Genomic DNA, 19141 nt, shown 5'->3' on the forward strand with positions numbered 1-19141 from the left:
TAAATCCCACTTGATCATGGTGAATGATTTTTTAAATGTATTGTTGGGTTTGCTTCGCTAATATTTTGTTGAGGATTGTTGCATCTATTTTCATCAGAGTTATTGTTCTATAGTTTTCTTTTTTTGTAGCGTCTCCTGGTTTTGGTATCACGGTAATGCTGTCCTTGTAGAATGAATTTGGAATCTTTCCTTCTCTTCTTTTTTTGAATAGTTTCAGAAGAATAGGTTTTAACTCTTTAAATGTTCGGTAGAATTTACATGTGAAGCCATCTGGTCCTGGGCTTTTGTTTATTGGGAGTTTTTTGATTATTGAGTCAATCACATTGCTAGTAATCGGTCTCTTCAAATTTTCTATTTTTTCTTCATTCAGGTTTATATATTTCTAAGAATTTATCTGTTTCTTCTGGGTTGTCCAATTTATTGGTATATACTTTTTCATTCTCACAATTTTTTTGTATTTCTGTGTTGGTGGTGTTATTTCTCCTCCTTTGTTTCTGATTCTGTTGGCGTCCTCTCTTTTTTTTCTTGATGAGTCTGGCTAAAGGTTTATCAACTTTGTTTATCTTTTCAAAGAACTAGCTCCTGTTTTCATTGATATTTTCTATTTATTCTTCTACTCTTCATTTATTTTTGCTCCACTCTATTATTTCCTGCTTTTTACTGGGTTTGGGCTTTATTTGTTTTCTTTTTCTAGCTGTTTTATATGTACATTTAGATTGAGATTTTCTTGTTTCTCAAGATAGGCCTGTATTGGTATAATCTTCCCTCTTAGAGTAACTTTTGCTTCATCCCAAAGATTTGGGACTCTTCTGTTTTCGTTTTCACTTATCTCTGTGTATTTTTCTATTCCTCTTTAATTTCCTGGTTGACTCATTTCATTGTTCAGTAACATGTTATTTAGCCTCCATGTATTTGTGTTCTTTTCAGAATTTTTTCTTGTGATTGATTTCTTGTTTCATACTCTTGAGGTCAGAAAAGACGCATGATACGATTTCAGTCTTTTTAAATTTATTGGGACTTGTTTTGTGGACTGTAATGTGATATATTACAGAGAATGTACAATGTGCACTTGGAAAGAATATGGATCTCACAGTTTTTGGTTGGAGAGTTCTCTTCCTATATGTTAGGTCATTTGTTCTTATGTGTCATTTAAAACCACTGTTTCCATGTAGATTTTCTCTTTGGATGATGTATTCATTGATGTAAGTTGGGTATTAATGTCCCTTACTATTACTGTATTACTGTTAATTTCTTCCTTTATGTCTGTTAATAGTTGCTTTATGTATTTAGGTGCCCCCATGTTGGGTGCATAGATGCTTGTAATTGTTACATTCTCATTTTGTATTGTTCCCTTTATCATTATGTAGTAATGACAGATGTTCTTTGTCTTGTGCTGTGTGTTTGTTTTCAAGTGTATTTTGTCTGGTGTAAGTATTGCTGTCCTGGCTTTCTTTTTACTTCCACTTGCATGGTAAATGTTTTCCTTCCTTTCACATTCAATCCACATGTGTCTTTAGGTTTGAAATAAGTCTCTTGTAGATAGTATATAAATTTGTCTTGCTATTTTGTCAGTTCAGTCACTGTATTTTTTGATTTGAGCGTTTAGTCCATTTACATTTGAAGTAGTTAATGATAGGTATGTATTGCCATTTTGTTACTTGATTTATGGTGGTTTTTGTTTCTATTCCTTTCTTCTTCTCTTGCTCTCTTCCCTTGTGATTTGATGGCTTTCTTTAGTGTCATGCTTGGATTCCTTTTACTTTGTTTTTTGTATATATAATTGGTTTTTGATTTGTGGTTACCATTTGGTTCATATATAATATCTTATGTGTATAGCAGTCTCTATTAAGTTGATGGTTGGTTAAGATTGAACCCATTCTAAAATCACTGAACTTTCACTCCTTACCCCCACATTTTATGTTTATGGTATTATATTTTACATTTGTTTATTTTGTGAATCCCTTGACTGATTTTTGTAGATTTAATTGATTCTACAGCTTTTGCGCTTTAACCTCCATGCTGGTTTTATCAGTGAGCTGCCTTTTTTTTTTTTTTAAAGATTTTATTTATTTATTTGACAGAGATAGAGACAGCCAGCGAGAGAGGGAACACAAGCAGGGGGAATGGGAGAGGAAGAAGCAGGCTCTTAGAGGAGGAGCCTGATGTGGGGCTCGATCCCAGAACGCCGGGATCACGCCCTGAGCCGAAGGCAGACGCTTAACCGCTGTGCCACCCAGGCGCCCCTCAGTGAGCTGCCTTAGTGCCCCTGCTTGGTTCTTTTTTATATTTTCTCTCTGTGTTGAAGGTCTCACTGAGATACTCTATTCTTTTCTCAAGTCCACCCATTACTTTGTATTCTTTATTAGGCATATTGTTTATTTTTGTTTCACTTAGCTCTTTTGCTGTGGCTTTGTCCTGTTCTTTCATTGGGACATATTTCTCTGTCTTCTCACTTTGTATAGCTCTTGGTTTGTTTCTATTTATTAGGAATGTCTGCTACATCTCCTAATCTTTAAAGTAGTGGCCTCACTAAAAACAACTCTGTGGTTCCCTGTAATGCAGTGACCTCTTTTATAAGAACCAGATGCTGGTATGTCCTATGTGGGCTGCATTGGCTCTGCCTCAGTGGCTAAGTCACATTTACCCTCAGTCTAGTCGTGACAGTTGCTCACTTTGCCTGTTTGGGGCTCACTGAGCAGAATTTGTGCCTTTGTTGTTAATGGGCTTGTCTGGACATGTTGTAGGCTTGTTGTTGGGTGGTGTCATTGGTCAGAACAGATGCCTCCCCTTACTCCATCTGCCAGGGCAGCAGTCGCACTAATTGGCAGGATGGTCTCCCTGTGCTGCCTCCTGAGAGACTGTCATTGGTGGGCGTGGCCAGTACTCAGACCAGATTTCTGCCCCCACACTGTTTTTTGGGTTGCAGTTATGGGGAACTGTAGGATGCTCTCTCTGCGATGCCCCCTGGGAGTTTTTTGTTGGTGGGGCAGGGCAGCAGTCAGATCGGATGCCTACCCACAGTCCATCTGCCAGGGCTGCAGTCACCCCAAACTGCAGGGCACTCTCCTTTAGCTGCCAGGAATAAGATTCAGCTACTCAGACTGTGGGCTCACATTTGTATGTGGTCACCTTCTCCAGGGCGGGAGTTACTTCGTACTGGCACCGGTCACTTTCAGGGTTGATTGTTGGGTGTTTGGGGGCAGGAGCTACTTCAGAGGGATGCCTGCCAAGTGGGCCAAGTTGGATGGGGCAGATAGGCAGGGGAACTCGGGTGTGAGGCATGTGCTAGCAAGATAGATTGTTCTTGTTCATTCCTTGAAGTGTCTGGCCATCTAGCCTGGGGTTTGGGGGGAGAAAGCATGCTCGCTAGCACTTGTTCTTTGAGAAGTGAGCTAAAGATCCCTATCCCCACCAGCAAACATTCTGTAACTAATGAGTAAATGCCCTTCATATGTATCCAAGGTGCATTTTAAACTGCTGATTCTGTGGTGTGCCTTGGCTGGGTTATTTTTTATGCGGGCTCTTTAAGGGCAGGCACTCAGTTTCCTATGGCCCTCTGGCTCCTCTGGAGCTAAACCAGTTTTAAAGTACCCAGGGTTTATCGCCCTGTACAACTCATGAAGTTAAGCCTCACTGGTCAAGTCTCACTGGGGGTTTGGTTCTCAACTGCATCTCTGTCCCTCCTACCCTTTTTGATGTGACCTTTTCTCTAAGATTAACTATGGCAAGTCTTTTCTGTTAGTCTTCAGGTCATTTTCAGAGTTAGTTTCACAGGTGTAGCTGTTATCTTGGTGTGTTCACGGAGCAAAGTGAGCCCAGGATCCTCCTACTCTGCCGTTTTCCCAGTAGTTGAAGCCCATCTTTTTTATCTATTCACATCTATTGATGTACACTTGGGCTGTTTCCAAATCTTGGCTACTCTAAATAGCAGTGAAATAAACAAAGGGGTACATATATCTTTTCAAATTAGGTTTTGTTTTCTTTGAGTTCAGTATCCAGTAGTGGCATTGCTGGATGATACAGTATTTCTATTTTTAATTGTTTGGGGAACCTCCGTACTGGTTTCCACAGTGGTTGCACCAATTTATATGAAAAAGTTTTCTGTCTCCTTCTCTCTGTCTTATTCTAGGATTCCTATAATGCAAATGTTATTATGCTTGATGATGTTGCACTGTTCTCTTAGCTTATTCTCATTTTTTATTATTTATTCTTTTTGCTCTTCGGCTTGGTTACTTTCCATTACCCTGTCTAATAGATTGATGATTAATTCTTCTGCATCCTCTGATCTGCTGTTATTCCCTACAGTGTATTTTTTTTGTTCGGTTATTGAGTTTTTCAGATGTGAGTAGTTCTTTTTATATTTTCAGTCTCTTTTGAAATTCTCAATGTGTTTATCTACCCTTTTCTCAAGCCCAGTGAGTGTCTTTATGGCCATTATTCTGAATTCTTTATCAGGCATATTGCTTATCTCCATTTCATTTAACCTTATACTGTGATTTTGCCTTGTTTTTTAATTTGGGGAATATTTCTGTTTCCTCTGGGGTGGGGCATGCAGTGCTAGCAAGGTAGATGGAGAGTGTTTGTGCTGGCTCCTGCAAACATTCAGCTTTCTAGGCTGGGAGAGGGGAAGAGAAGTGGCACATGCCATCACTTTTGTTCCTAGAGAAACCTGCAGATCATTTCCTGTCTGTTATAAGATTAATCAGTTAATCTTCACTTATACCCCAGGTGCTTTTTAAACTGCTGCTTCTGTGCTGTGTCTCAAGCTGAGTTATTTAGTATGCTGGCACTTTAAGGCTACAGACTGGGTTTCCTGTCACCCTCAGGCCTCCTGGAGTTAAGCCCTGTTGGTATTCAAAGCCAGACTTGATGGGGACTTGTCTTCCCAGGGTGGGTTCCCAGTCATGAGGATCTGATCCTCTCCTTGTCACTGCTTGTGGTGTCCCCTCCCATTTGTGGTTAGTTGTGCTGGGGGTTTAGTTCCCAACCATGTCTCCATGCATTTTACCCTTTTCTATGTGGCCTTCTGTCTAGAATTAACTGTGGAAGGTCTGTTCTGTCAGTATTCAGGTGCTTTTCAGAGTTGGCACATAGGTGTAGCTGTTACCTCAGTATGTCTGTGGGACGGGCTGAGCTCAGGATCCTCCTTCTCTGCCATCTTCCCTGACTCTATTTGAAACAGTATTTTAAGTGAAGAGACTAGCCCTCAGAAGAAGTTAACCCATTATGTGACCGTTACTTTTCCTTTTGTAATGAAGGATTTTTAATAATCGGTGCTGATTTTCTCTGAGGATTAGGAAGCAGATAACATAGAAGAGCATGTCAGGGGTTTCTTTTTATCTGTTCTAAGCGTGGATACTGACTATACCTGTGTTCATTTTATTGTTTCTGAACTTTTTATATGCTTGAAATGGTCTATAATTTTAACAGTGCTATTTTAGTACTAGAAGTTCAGTTTGAATTTGAACAGTTTAAAAGTATTAGCCTTGAATCCTCATGCTTATGGGACAAGTTGATGAAAGAAGTTTAAAGAGATAGCTGGAAATTCTGACAGGGTTTATAGATACTTTCAAGGGTTATTTTATGGTAAGTTGTTTTAATTTTGACCAACAACACTTCAGAATGTATGTTTTTGCTATCAATTTAAATGTGTTACCAACATTCATCTGTTAGCCGTTGGCCATACATAGGCATCATTTTGAGAGGAAAGAAGAAGGTGGATAGTTATTTATTTGACGTAACTGAGCAACGTTTGAAAGTAAAAGAAGATTAAATTGCATATAAATGTGCAAACATGTACAAGATCTTCCTTGATGTCTCCTTACTTGAATTGGGAGATTATGGAAAACAGGAAATTTGAGGGTAAAGATTCCATGAGGTATGAGTATGGAGAAAGTCAGGGAGGGTAACAATTGAGTTAAGCCCCAGAAAGACACCAATGACAGTGGATGGCTTCTGGAGTTTGAGGATAGTGGAGTCAAGTAGGAGCTTGGGTTTGGCAAGTCAGTGTACAAACAGCTGTTACTATTTTTGAAATTTTTATAATTCAGGGTATGTATTATATATTCATAAACATACATAAGCAGGAATGTACTACTGTTCATTACATTTTGGAAAACAGCAGAGTTAAGTTTCTCAATAATCTGGTTAGCTCTTTTGTATATGGATGTTATTTTTTGGGTAATTTAACCTTTTTCTGTTTTGCAGTGTATAACATTAACATTCATATTGAGACATTAAACCATTTGTACAATGTATTTATAGCTAAAGGAAAGCCTAAGTATTATCTGCCATTTAGGAGAGATTTGACCTAAAAACCACATTTCATCCTCACTAAATTGATGGTACATTTCAGAAGGATGTGTGTCCATTTTACAGATGTCTCTGGTATTACCATGGAGACATTGTTTATTGTGCCTGCTTTCAACTCCATTTTTTTAAACATTATTAAAACAAATACTTGGCCCAAGGAATCTTTCATTAAAGTCCATCTGCTAGTTATGTAGAAGTATTTGGCAAAACTGATCTTAGGACCACTCTTTGAAGTTAGCATTTAGATTAAGACTAAACAGGGAACAGATGCAAAGTAGAACATAATAAAATACAGTAAAGGGAGTTAGTAAGAGTGTTTGAAAAGTGCATAAAAGTCATTTAAGAAAGAATTGAGTTTGAAGACTTTGAGGGTTTTAGGAAAAAAAAGACAAACCTAGATTAAAAGAAGGAAAAAAGAAAATACAATTTGACACTTTAAATAAGTGATACAATTTACTTTATACCTGAACCACACATTTTATTTTTTTATCTTTTTAGGCATGTATAAAAGTGTAATAATCTCTCTAATATTGGTTGTGGTTTTGGATTTAAGTATATTTATGGGCAATAAAAGAAATCTTTTAAGTTTATTCCTAGATACCTTATTCTTTATGGTGCAGTTGTAAACGGGATTGTTTTCCTAATTTCTCTTTCTACTACATTATTAGTGTATAGAATTGTGAGAGATCTCTGTGTATTTTGAATCCTGCGACGACTGAATTTATCAGTTCTAGTCATTTTTTGTTGCTTTGGGTTCTTTTATATATAATATCCTGTCATCTGCAAATAGTGAAAGCTTTACTTCTTTCTTACCAATATGGATGCCTTATTTATATTCTTTTTGTTCTTTGATTGCTGTGGCTAGGTCTTCTAGTGCTATGTTGAATAAAAGTGATGAGAATGGACACCCTTTTTTGTGTTGTTCCTAATCTTAGAAGAAAAGCTCTCAGTTTTTCACCATTGAGTATGATGTTAGTTTTGCATTTTTCATATATATCATTTATCTTGTTGAGGTATGTTCTCTTTAAACTTACTATTGAGAGTTGTTTTTTTTAAATATTTTTTTATTATGTTAGTCACCATACAGTACATCCCTGGTTTTTGATGTGAAGTTCGATGATTCATTAGTTGCGTATAACACCCAGTGCACCATGCAATACGTGCCCTCCTTACTACCCATCACCAGTCTATCCCATTCCCCCACCCTCCTCCCCTCCGAAGCCCTCAGTTTGTTTCTCAGAGTCCATAGTCTCTCATGCTTCACTCCCCCCTCTGATGACCCCCCCTTTCTTTATCCCTTTCTCCTCCTACCGATCTTTCTACTTCTTATGTTCCATATCAGTGAAACCATATGATAATTGTCTTTCTCTGCTTGACTTATTTCACTTAGCATTATCTCCTCCAGTGCCGTTCATGTTGCAGCAAATGTCGAGAAATCGTTCTTTTTGATAGCTGAGTAATATTCCATTGTATATATGGACCACATCTTCTTAATCCAGTCATCTGTTGAAGGGCATCTCGGCTCCTTCCACGGTTTAGCTATTGTGGACAGAGCTGCTATGAGCATTGGGGTGCATATGGCCCTTCTCTTCACTACGTCTGTATCTTTGGGGTAAACACCCAGTAGTGCAATGGCTGGGTCATAGGGTAGCTCAATTTGTAACTTTTTAAGGGACCTCCACACTGTTTCCCAGAGCGGCTGTACCAACTTGCACACCCACCAACAATGTAGGAGGGACCCCCTTTCTTCACATCCTCTCCAACAATTGTTGTTTCTTGCCTTGTCAATTTTTGCCATTCTAACTGGCGTAAGGTGGTATCTCAGTGTGGTTTTGATTTGAATTTCCCTGATGGCTAATGATTTTGAACATTTTTTCATGTGTCTGTTAGCCATTTGTATGTCTTCATTGGAAAAGTGTCTGTTCATATCTTCTGCCCATTTTTTGATTTGTTTATTTGTTTCTCGTGTATTGAGTTTGAGAAGTTCTTTGTAGATCTTGGATACCAGTCCTTTATCTGTAGTGTCATTTGCAAATATCTTCTCCCATTCCGTGGGCTGCCTCTTAGTTTTTCTGACTGTTTCCTTGGATGTGCAGAAACTTTTAATCTTGATGAAGTCCCATAAATTCATTTTATCTTTTGTTTCTCTTGCCTTTGGGGATGTGTCATGAAAAAGGTTGCTTTGGCCGATGTCATAGAGGTTGCTGCCTATGTTCTCCTCTAGGATTTTGATGGATTCCTATCTCACATCGAGGTCTTTCATCCATTTGGAGTTTATTTTTGTGTATGGTGTGAGAGAGTGGTCAAGTTTCATTTTTTTGCATGTAGCTGTCCAATTTTCCCAGCACCATTTATTGAAGAGACTGTCTTTTTCCCACCGGATGTTTTTTCCTGCTTTATCAAATATTAGTTGCCCAAAGAGCCGAGGGTCCATTTCTGGGCTCTCTATTCTGTTCCATTGGTCTATGTGTCTGTTTTTGTGCCAGTACCATGCTGTCTTTGTGATCACAGCTTTGTAGTACAGCTCGAAATCCGGCATTGTGATGCCCCCAGCTTTGTTTTTCCTTTTCAACAGTTCCTTGGAGATTCGGGGCCTTTTCTGTTTCCATACAAATTTAAGGACTGTTTGTTCCAGTTCTTTGAAAAATGTCCTTGGTATTTTGATCGGGATAGCATTGAAAGTGTAGATTGCTCTGGGTAGCATGGACATTTTAACTATGTTAATTCTTCCGATCCATGAGCATGGAATATCTTTCCATCTTTTTATGTCTTCCTCAATGTCTTTCAAGAGTGATTTATAGTTTCTAGAATATAGGTCCTTTACGTCTCTGGTTAAGTTAATTCCAAGGTAACGTATGGTTTTTGGTGCTATTGTAAATGGGATGGATTCCCTAATTTCTCTTTCTTCGGTCTCGTTATTCGTGTATAGAAATGCAACTGATTTCTGAGCATTGATTTTGTATCCCGCCACGTTACTGAATTGCTCTATAACTTCTAATAGTTTGGGAGTGGCTTCTTTTGGGTTTTCCATATAGAGTATCATGTCATCTGCAAAGAGAGACATTTTGACTTCTTCTTTGCCAATTTGAATACCTTTGATCCCTTTTTGTCGTCTGATTGCTGTTGCAAGGACTTCTAGTACTATGTTGAATAATAGTGGCGAGAGTGGGCATCCTTGTCGAGTTCCTGATCTTAAGGGAAAGGCTTCCAGCTTTTCCCCATTGAGAATAATATTTGCAGTAGGCTTTTCATAGATGGCTTTTATGAGATTGAGAAATGTACCTTCTATTCCTACACTCTGAAGGGTTTTAATCAGGAAAGGATGCTGTATTTTGTCAAATGCTTTTTCGGCATCGATTGAGAGGATCATATGGTTCCTGAGTCTTTTCTTGTTGATATGATGTATCACGCTGATTGATTTGCAAATATTGAACCACGCTTGCATCCCAGGTATGAATCCCACTTGATCGTGATGGATAATCCTTTTAATGTACTGTTGGATTCTATTAGCAAGTATCTTGTTGAGGATTTTGGCGTCCATATTCATTAGGGAAATCGGTCTGTAATTCTCCTTTTTGATGGGGTCTTTGCCTGGTTTGGGGATCAAGGTAATATTGGCCTCATAGAATGAGTTTGGTAGCTTTCCTTCTGTTTCTATTTTTTGAAATAGCTTTAGGAGAATAGGTATTATTTCTTCTTTGAATGTTTGGTAGAATTCCCCAGGAAAACTGTCCGGGCCTGGTGTTTTGTTATTTGGAAGGTTGTTTATCACTGACTCAATTTCTTCATAATTAATTGGCCTGTTTAAGAAATCAATTTCTTCTGGTTTCAATCTTGGTAGTTTATAGGTTTCCAGGAAGGATTCCATCTCTTCCAGATTGCTTAGTTTATTGGCATATAACTGTTGATAAAAATTTCTAATAATCCTTCCAATTTCAATGGTGTTCGTCGTGACCTCTCCTTTTTCATTCAGAATTTTAATAATCTGGGTCCTTTCTCTTTTCTTTTGGATAAGTCTTGCCAGTGGTCTGTCAATTTTATTGATTCTCTCCAAGAACCAGCTTCTAGTCCTGTTGATCTGCTCTACTGTACTTCTGGTTTCTGCTTGATTGATTTCAGCTCTAATTTTGGTCAACTGCTTCCTCGTGCGTGGATTAGGCCTGTCCCTCTGTTGCTGTTCTAGCTTCTTGAGATGAGAATATAAACACTGCATTTTAGATTTTTCTATTCTTTTTAGTGAGGCTTGGATGGCTATGTATTTCCCCCTTAGGACTGCCTTTGCAGTATCCCATAGGTTTTGGACTGTTGTATTTTCACTCTCATTGGTCTCTATAAATTGTTTAATTTGATTTTTGATTTCCTGGTTTATCGAGTCATTCCTGAGCAGGATGGTTCTTAGTCTCCAAGTGTTTGAGTTTCTTCCAAATTTTTCCTTGTGGTTGAGTTCCAATTTCAGAGCGTTGTGGTCTGAGAATATGCAGGGGATAATTTCAATCTTTTGGTATCAGTTGAGACCTGTTTTGTGTCCCCGAACATGGTCTATTCTTGAGAATGTTCCATGGGCATTAGAATAGAATGAGTATTCTTTGGTTCTGGGGTGTAGTGTTCTATATATATCTATGGGGTCCAACTCGTCAAGTAATGCATTCAAGGCCTTTGATTCTTTGCTTAGTTTTTGCCAGGGTGTTCTGTCTATTTCTGATAGTGGAGTGTTGAGGTCCCCTACTATTAATGTATTTTTATTTATATGTCTCTTCATTGTGGTTAAGAGTTGGCTTGTGTATCTTGCTGCTCCCCTGTTGGGGGCATATATATTTATAATTGTCATATCCACTTGTTGAATACTTCCTTTAAGAATAATATGGTGCCCTTCTGCATCTCTAACTGTAGTCTGTAGTTTAAAATCCAATTTATCTGATATGAGAATTGCTACCCCAGCTTTCTTTTGAGGTCCATTTGCGTGAAAGATGGTACTCCATCCCCTTACTCTCAGTCTGAATGCATCTTTGGGTTCGAAATGAGTCTCTTGTAGACAGCAAATGGATGGGTCATTTCTTTTTATCCAATCTGCAACCCTGTGGCTTCTTATGGGAGCATTTAAGCCATTAACATTAAGACTGAGTACTGAGAGATATGATTTTAATGATGCCATGTTGCCAGTAAAGTCTTTGTTTGTATTGGCTGTGACTTTCTGTTCTGTATCACTCTTGGGGCCTTTTTACTTTTATAGAACCCCTCGTAATATCTCCTGTAGGGCTGGTTTCGTGGTTCTGAATTGGTTGAGTTACTGCGATTCTGAAATGTCTTTATTTCTCCATCAATTCTGAATGACAGCCTTGCTGGATAAAGGATCCTTGGCTGCATGTTTTTCTCTGAAAAGAGCTTTAAATATGCTCCCCAAGCCCTTTCTCTCATTCCAGGTCTGTATAGACAGGTCTGAGCTAATTCTGATGCCTTTGCTTGGTACGTGAGAGATTTCTTTGCCCTGGCCGCTTTCAATACTGTATCCTTGCATCTAATATTTCTGCGAATGCACTATGACATGACGTGGCGTAGGTTTTTGGTGTTGGATGAGCTTGGGAGGGGTCCTCTCTGCCTCTTGGACACGAATGTTTGTTTCCCTGGCTAGATTAGGGAAGTTTTCAGCTACAACTTGTTCAAATATCTCTTTTAGACCTCCCGTTTTCTCCACCCCTCGGGGATGCCGATGATTCTAACATTGGATGTTTCATTGAGTCAGTATCTCCCGTAACCTACATTCATGGGCTTGGATTTTTAAGAGCAGCTTCTATTTTGGTTTTTCCTCTATTAACCCATCCTCCAATTCACTAACCCTTTCCTCTCGCACCTGCTGACCGCGTCAGAGCCTCTAGTTTTGCCTGCATTTGGCTCATAGAATTTTTAATTACTGTCAGATTCGCTCTCATTTCTGTCCTTAGGGATTCTGTATTCTCAGTAACCTTTTTTTTAATAGTTTTTTCAATTCTACTCATCATTTTGACCATCGTTACTCTGAATTCCATTTCTGATACTTTGGTTACATCCATATCCATTATTTCTGTGGCAGAGGCCCGCAGACTCACCGTCTTTTTTCTTTGCTGGGGGGACTTCTCCTTCTTGTCATTCTGATGAGGAGAGGTTGACGGGTTGTCCAGAGCCCAAATTATTGACTGGGTCCCAGGCGTGCCCTTGTTTTATAGGGATCTTAGGGATTTGGGCTTCTTCTTTAAAGATTTTATTTATTTATTTATGTGGCAGCCAACCAGCGAGAGAGAGAACAGAAGCAGGGGAGTGGGAGAGGAAGAAGCAGGCTCCCAGCCGAGGAGCCCAATGAGGGACTCCTTTCCGGAACGCTGGGATCACGCCCTAAGCCGAAGACAGGCGCTCAATGACTGCGCCACCCAGGCGCCCCGGGTTGTGGGCTTCTTGATTTTTCAGCCTGCCTTCTGGGGGAGGGGCCTGCCGTGCCGATACTCAGGCAACCCTGTTTGGGTAGAGTCTCTGTGTCCCCTGCGAGGGGGGATGGGGATGGGCACTCTCTGAGCCGCTATTTCCAGGCTTTTTTTCTCTGGCGGCTTTCCCTGGCGGTTTGTTGTGCCTCTTCTGAGAGTCAGAGCAGCAGCGGCCGAATTTCAGCCTCTGTCACAGAACAGAGGGATTGCGGCCCGTTCTCTACTAATGTTCTGGCCACTTTAACTCTCTTACTGTTGGTGCTGCTCAACCCTGCAGCGTCCCGGGATGTGCGCCCCACACCCGGAGTCCCGGCCCTCACTTCCAGGGCCGGCGCGTCCCTGTCCTTTGTGTTTCTAACGCTGCCAGCCGCCAGCCACCCCACGCGCGCTCTGGAAGCTCCCGGTCTCAGTCTGGATCCAGTGAGCGCACCGGGATTCCGGTGTTCCGCGAGATGCCTGGTGGCGTGCGCACCCGGCTCACGGTCTCGGTCTGCTGTTTTGCAGGTGCCGTCCGTGAGCCCCGCCCGCTCTCCCGTGCAGGTGGCTACTGCTTCCCAGCGCCCGAACGCGGCGGCTCCCTCCCCCTTCCGTTTATCTTCGATATCTGTGCGGTTTCATGGCTCCCGCTTGGTACCTCAATACTCAGCGTGGAGATGTTCATTTGTAGAGATCCAGATGCATCTTCCTGCGTCTCAGGCTGGTTCCGTGGTTGTTTAGGCTGGTCTGGTACCTATCCAGCTCGACTCGGGGGACCGGCTGAAAAAGGTGTCTCCTACTCCTCCGCCATCTTAACCAGAACTCTCCTGATGGCTAGTGATTTTGAACATTTTCTCATGTGTCTGTTAGCCATTTGTATGTCTTCATTGGAAAAGTGTCTGTTCATATCTTCTGCCCATTTAATGATTTGTTTATTTGTTTCTTGTGTATTGAGTTTGCGAAGTTCTTTGTAGATCTTGGATACCAGTCTTTTATCTGTAGTATCATTTGCAAATATCTTCTCCCATTCCGTGGGCTGCCTCTTAGTTTTTTTTTTACTATTTCCTTGGCTGTGCAGAAGCTTTTTATCTTGATGAAGTCCTACAAATTCATTTTATCTTTTGTTTCTCTTGCCTTTGGAGATGTACTATTGAGAGTTTTTATCACGAATGGATGTGGTCCTTTATCAAATACTTTCTGTCTCTATTGAAATGATCATATGGTTTTTATCCTTTCTCTTGTTAATGTGATGTATCTTGTTGATTTGTGAATATTGAACTACCCTTGCATCCCTGGAATAAATCCCACATGATCATGGTGAATGATTTTTTTAATGTATTGTTGGATTTGCTTTGCTGATATTTTGTAAAGGATTTTTACATCATTCATCAGGGATATTTGGCTTGTAGTTTTCTTGTTTGTGTTAGTCTTTATCTGGTTTTTGGTATCAGCTATGTCGCCCCCCCATGGAATGAATTTGGAAGCTTTCCTTTCTCTTGTTTTTATGAATAGTTTGAGAAGAATAGGTATTAATTCTGTTTTAAATGTTTGGTAGAATTTACCATCTGGTCCTGAGCTTTTTCGTTGGGAGTTTTTTGATTACTGATACAGTTTCCTTGCTCATAATCAGTCTGTTCAAATTTTCTCTTTCTTTCTGATTCAGTGTTGGAAGGTTATATCTTTCTAGGAATTTATCCATTTCTCTAGTTTGCCAAATTATTGGCATATAAGTTTTCATACTCTTCTCTTGTAGTCCTATATTTCTGTGGTGTCAGTTGTTATTTCTCCTTCAGTTCTAATTTTATTTGTTTGAGTCATCTCTCTTTTTTCTTGAGGAGTCTGTGCTAGGATTTATCAATTTTGTTTATCTTCTCACAGAACCAGTTCCTGGTTTCATTGATCTGTTCTATTGTTTTTTAGTCTCTATTTACTTTATTTCTGGTGTAATTTTTTATTTATTTCCTTCTACTTGCTTTGGGCTTTGTGTGTTCTTTTTGAAGTTCCTTTAGGTGTAGGGTTAGGTTGCTTAGATTTTTCTTGTATCTTGAAGTAGGCATCTGTTGCTATAAACTTTCCTGTTAGTACAGCTTTTCTGCATCTCAAAGATTTTATACTCTTGTGTTTTCATTTTCCTTTATCTTCATGTATTTTCTCTGATTTTCTCTTTGATTTCTTGGTTGACCCATTGTTTAGTAGCATGTTATTTAGCTTCCATGTATTTGTGTTCTTTTCAAATTGTTCTTGCTACTGATTCCTCGTTTCATACCATTGTGGTCAGAAGACATGCATAACAACTTCAGTCTTTTAGAATTTGTTGAGACTTGTTTTGTGGCCTAGCATGTGATTGTCCTGGAAAATATTCCATGTACACTTGAAAAGAATGTGTATTGTGCTATTTGTGGATGGAATTCTCTATATATATTATGTATATTATGTGGGAAGCCCCATAAAGCTGTCAAATGATTTCTCATCAGGCACATTGCAATTAATAAGAAAGTGGCATGATGTATTTAAAGTGCTGAAAGGAAAAAAATCTGCAACCAAGAATACTTTACCCAGCAAGGTTATCATTCAGAATAGTAGGAGAGATAAAGTGTTTCCCAGATAAACAAAAATTAAAGGAGTTCATAACCCTTAAATTGGCCATCAAGAAAAATTAAAGGGAACTCTTTCAGTGGAAAGAAAAGGCCATAATCAGGAGTAAGAAAATTATGAAAGGAAAAAATTTCACAGGTAAATGCAAACATAAAAGTAATAGATTAATAACTTATAAAACCAGTATAGAGGTTAAATACAAAAACATTCAGGTCAGTTATATATTCAAAAATCAGTCAAAGGATTCACAAAATAAAAGGATGTGTAGTATGACATCATATACATAAAACGTGGAGGTGCTAAAAAATTGAGTACTTTTAGAATGGGTTTGATCTTAAGCGACCACTAACTGAATATTGACTGCTACACAGTTTAGATATTATATATGAACCTAATGGTAACCACAATTCCCAAACGTGTAGTAGATACACAAAAAATAAAAAGAAAAGAATCCAAGCGTAACACTAGAGAAAGCAATCAAACCACACGGGAAGAGAGCAAAAAAAGAAAGGAAGAGAGAATAAGAGAATAACTACAAAAACTGTAAAACAAGTAACAAAATGGCAATTAAGTACATACCTGTCAATTTATTTAAATATAAATGAACTGAATGCTCCAATTAAAATACATAGGGTGAGTGAATTGACAAAATTGCAAGACCCATCTGTATGCTTCCTATAAGAGACTCCCTTCAGACCTAAAGACATATATGGATTAATGGTGAAGGTATGGAAAAACATTTATCATGCAAATGAAGTGAAAGGAAAGCTGGGGTAGGCGTACTTAGACAAAATACACTTTAAAACAAAGACTGTAATAAGATACAAAGTAGAACACTACATAATGATAAAGGGAACAATCCAGGTTGAGAATATAACAATTATAAATATCTATGCACCCAACATGGAAGCACCTAAATATATAAAGCAACTATTAAAAGACATAAAGGAAGAAATTGGTAGTTATACAGTAATAGTAGAGAACATCAGTACCCCGCTTACATCAGTGAATAATAGATCAACCAGTCAGAAGGTCAAGAAGGAAATAGTAGCTTTCAAGGACTTTTTTGGCCAGATGGACGTAACAAATGTATACAGGAGAATAGGGGAAATCTTTTAATATTAATTGTTTACTCTGAAAATTTTTTTCCTTTTTTCTCTTCTGCAGGTCCCAGAGTCATTAAGACATACTACGTGGCAGAGACTGGGAAAAGGCAACTCAAGACAGATATTAGATGTTACCAGGGTAAGATTAAGTGGATACTTCTACATATAACTCAAAAGATTTGCAAGCCCTTTGAGCGGTTTCAAATTTATACTACATATTTGTGTTTCTCATTTCTTTCTAAATACTTTTCATTTTTTTTTTTACTAAATACTGAAAGATGAATAAGAAATCATGTTCCTGCTAGTAGAAGTAGGGGTAGATATCTTGATTATTTTTCTGCTTCTGGAGAACTCTGTCAGAATCTCTTGAGATCAGTGCCAGATACAGTAACATTTTTAGAATGCTTTTATAAATGTAATGGCAGCTTGTTGACACTTAAATTTTTCCCAGTAATTTGTATGTGATATATGGAATGCTGTAAGCTTTTCAAGTGAGTAAAGTTCCTTTACCTTAGAAGATGTTCAGATGGCAGAGTGTCAAGGGACTCTAAGCTTATTAGAGCCTGATACTTAGTTTTTTAGTTGATAAGGGTTATTTTTCATTGCTAATGTAAGTGAAAGACAACTTTAAAATTTCTCAGTGCTCTAAAATTACACAGCAATTCTCCAAGTTAGAAAAAGGCTAGAAAATTAGAAGACAGCCTAAACCCTGAGTACTTCCTTTATTTTTTCATTTTGATTAACAATTATTTGCCATTACAAGGTACAAGGCATTGTTCTAATTTACGCAGAGGCTGTAAACGTGAATTACATTTCAATCTTTTGCTTTGTCGAAGACCTCATTATCTTGTGTGGTATTCATCAGACCCCTTGGTATAATTTGTTACTTTTAGTCTTTTAGACGGAAAAAATGCCACAAAAAGATATTGTCAGACTAAAATTTGTATTTTGATGTTTTCCCTTTAAAAATGCTTTGAGATTGTTGATCCAAGAATCAATAACCCATTTATGGCAATTATTTTTTTGTTCTGAACTGGTGTGAATAAGAAGGCACTTTTGCTTTTTGTTTTTTGTTTTTTTTTTTAAGATTTTATTTATTTATTTGACAGAGAGAGACAGCCAGAGAGAGAGAGAACACAAGCAGGGGGAGTGGGAGAGGAAGAAGCAGGCTCCTAGCAGAGAAGCCTGATGTGGGGCTCGATCCCAGAACGCTGGGATCACGCCCGGAGCCAAAGGCAGACGCTTAACGACTGAGCCACCCAGGCGCCCCAGGAAGAAGCAGGCTTATAGCGGAAGAGCCTGATGTGGGGCTCAATCCCAGATCGCCGGGATCACGCCCTGAGCCGAAGGCGGAAGCTTAACCGCTGTGCCACCCAGGCGCCCCTTACTTTTGCTTTTTGTGATTACATTTTCATAGCTTGGCCCAAAGCTCATACTGTTATGATTCGGCATTGATAGACATTTGTGTTTGTAAAGAACTTGCCCTTCATTAATTCATTAATATGGCTGCTGAAGAAGCATATTATTATGTGCATTTATTTCATTAAGTATCTTTTTTTTAATTTTAATGTTATATTATGTTAGTCACCATACAGTACATCCCCGGTTTCCAATGTAAAGTTCGATGATTCATTAGTTGCCTGTAACACCCAGTGCACCATGCAATACATCCCCTCCTTACTACCCATCACCAGTCTATCCCATTACCCCAACGCCCTCCCCTCTGAGGCCCTCAGTTTGTTTCTCATAGTCCATAGTCTCTCATGCTTCATTCCCCCCTTCTGATTACCCCCACTTTCTTTATCCCTTTCTTCCCCTGTCGATCTTCCTAGTTCTTATGTTCCAAAGGTGAGAGAAATCATATGATAATTGTCTTTCTCTGCTTGACTTATTTCACTTAGCATTATCTCCTCCAGTGCTGTCCATGTTGCAGCAAATGTTGAGAATTCGTTCTTTCCGATAGCTAAATAATATTCCATTGTATATATGGACCACAACTTCTTAATCCAGTCATCTGTTGAAGGGCATCTCAGCTCCTTCCATGATTTGGCTATTGTGGACAATGCTGCTATGAACATTGGGGTGCATATGGCCCTTCTCTTTACTACGTCTGTATCTTTGGGGTAAATACCCAGTAGTGCAATGGCTGGATCACAGGGTAGCTCAATTTGTAACTTTTTAAGGGACCTCCACACTGTTTTCCAGAGTGGCTGTACCAACTTGCATTCCCACCAACAATGTAGGAGGGATCCCCTTTCTCCACATCCTCTCCAACAATTGTTATTTCTTGCCTTGTCTATATTTGCCATTCTAACTGGCATAAGGTGGTATCTTAGTGTGGTTTTGATTTGGATTTCCCTGATGCCTAATGATTTTGAACATTTTCTCATGTGTCTGTTAGCCATTTGTATGTCTTCATTGGGAAAGTGTCTGTTCATATTTTCTGCCCATTTTATGATTTGTTTATTTGTTTCTCGTGTATTGAGTTTGAGAAGTTCTTTGTAGATCTTGGATACCAGTCCTTTATCTGTAGTGTCATTTGCAAATATATTCTCCCATTCCGTGGGCTGCCTCTTAGTTTTTTTGAGTGTTTCCTTGGCTGTGCAGAAGACTTTTATCTTGATGAAGTCCCACAAGTTCATTTTATCTTTTGTTTCTCTTGCCTTTGGAGATATTCGCATGTTTTTCTCTGAAAGAGCT

The 19141-nt window shown here is 38.9% G+C and overlaps 1 protein-coding gene across 2 annotated transcripts in view; it reads left to right on the forward strand.

Moving 5' to 3' along the window:
* The window catches only part of ABCB7 (ATP binding cassette subfamily B member 7), a 202540-nt gene that overhangs the window by 100400 nt on the left and 82999 nt on the right, over positions 1–19141 (forward strand). For both annotated transcript variants that reach the window (XM_008703059.2, XM_040630520.1), the window contains exon 2: positions 16503–16580. In XM_008703059.2, coding sequence (XP_008701281.2) covers positions 16503–16580 — 78 coding nt within the window. The remainder of the gene's footprint in view (positions 1–16502; positions 16581–19141) is intronic.

Source organism: Ursus maritimus (genome assembly GCF_017311325.1).
Source record: "Ursus maritimus isolate PB19 chromosome X unlocalized genomic scaffold, ASM1731132v1 scaffold_X1, whole genome shotgun sequence".
Lineage (NCBI taxonomy): Eukaryota > Metazoa > Chordata > Mammalia > Carnivora > Ursidae > Ursus > Ursus maritimus.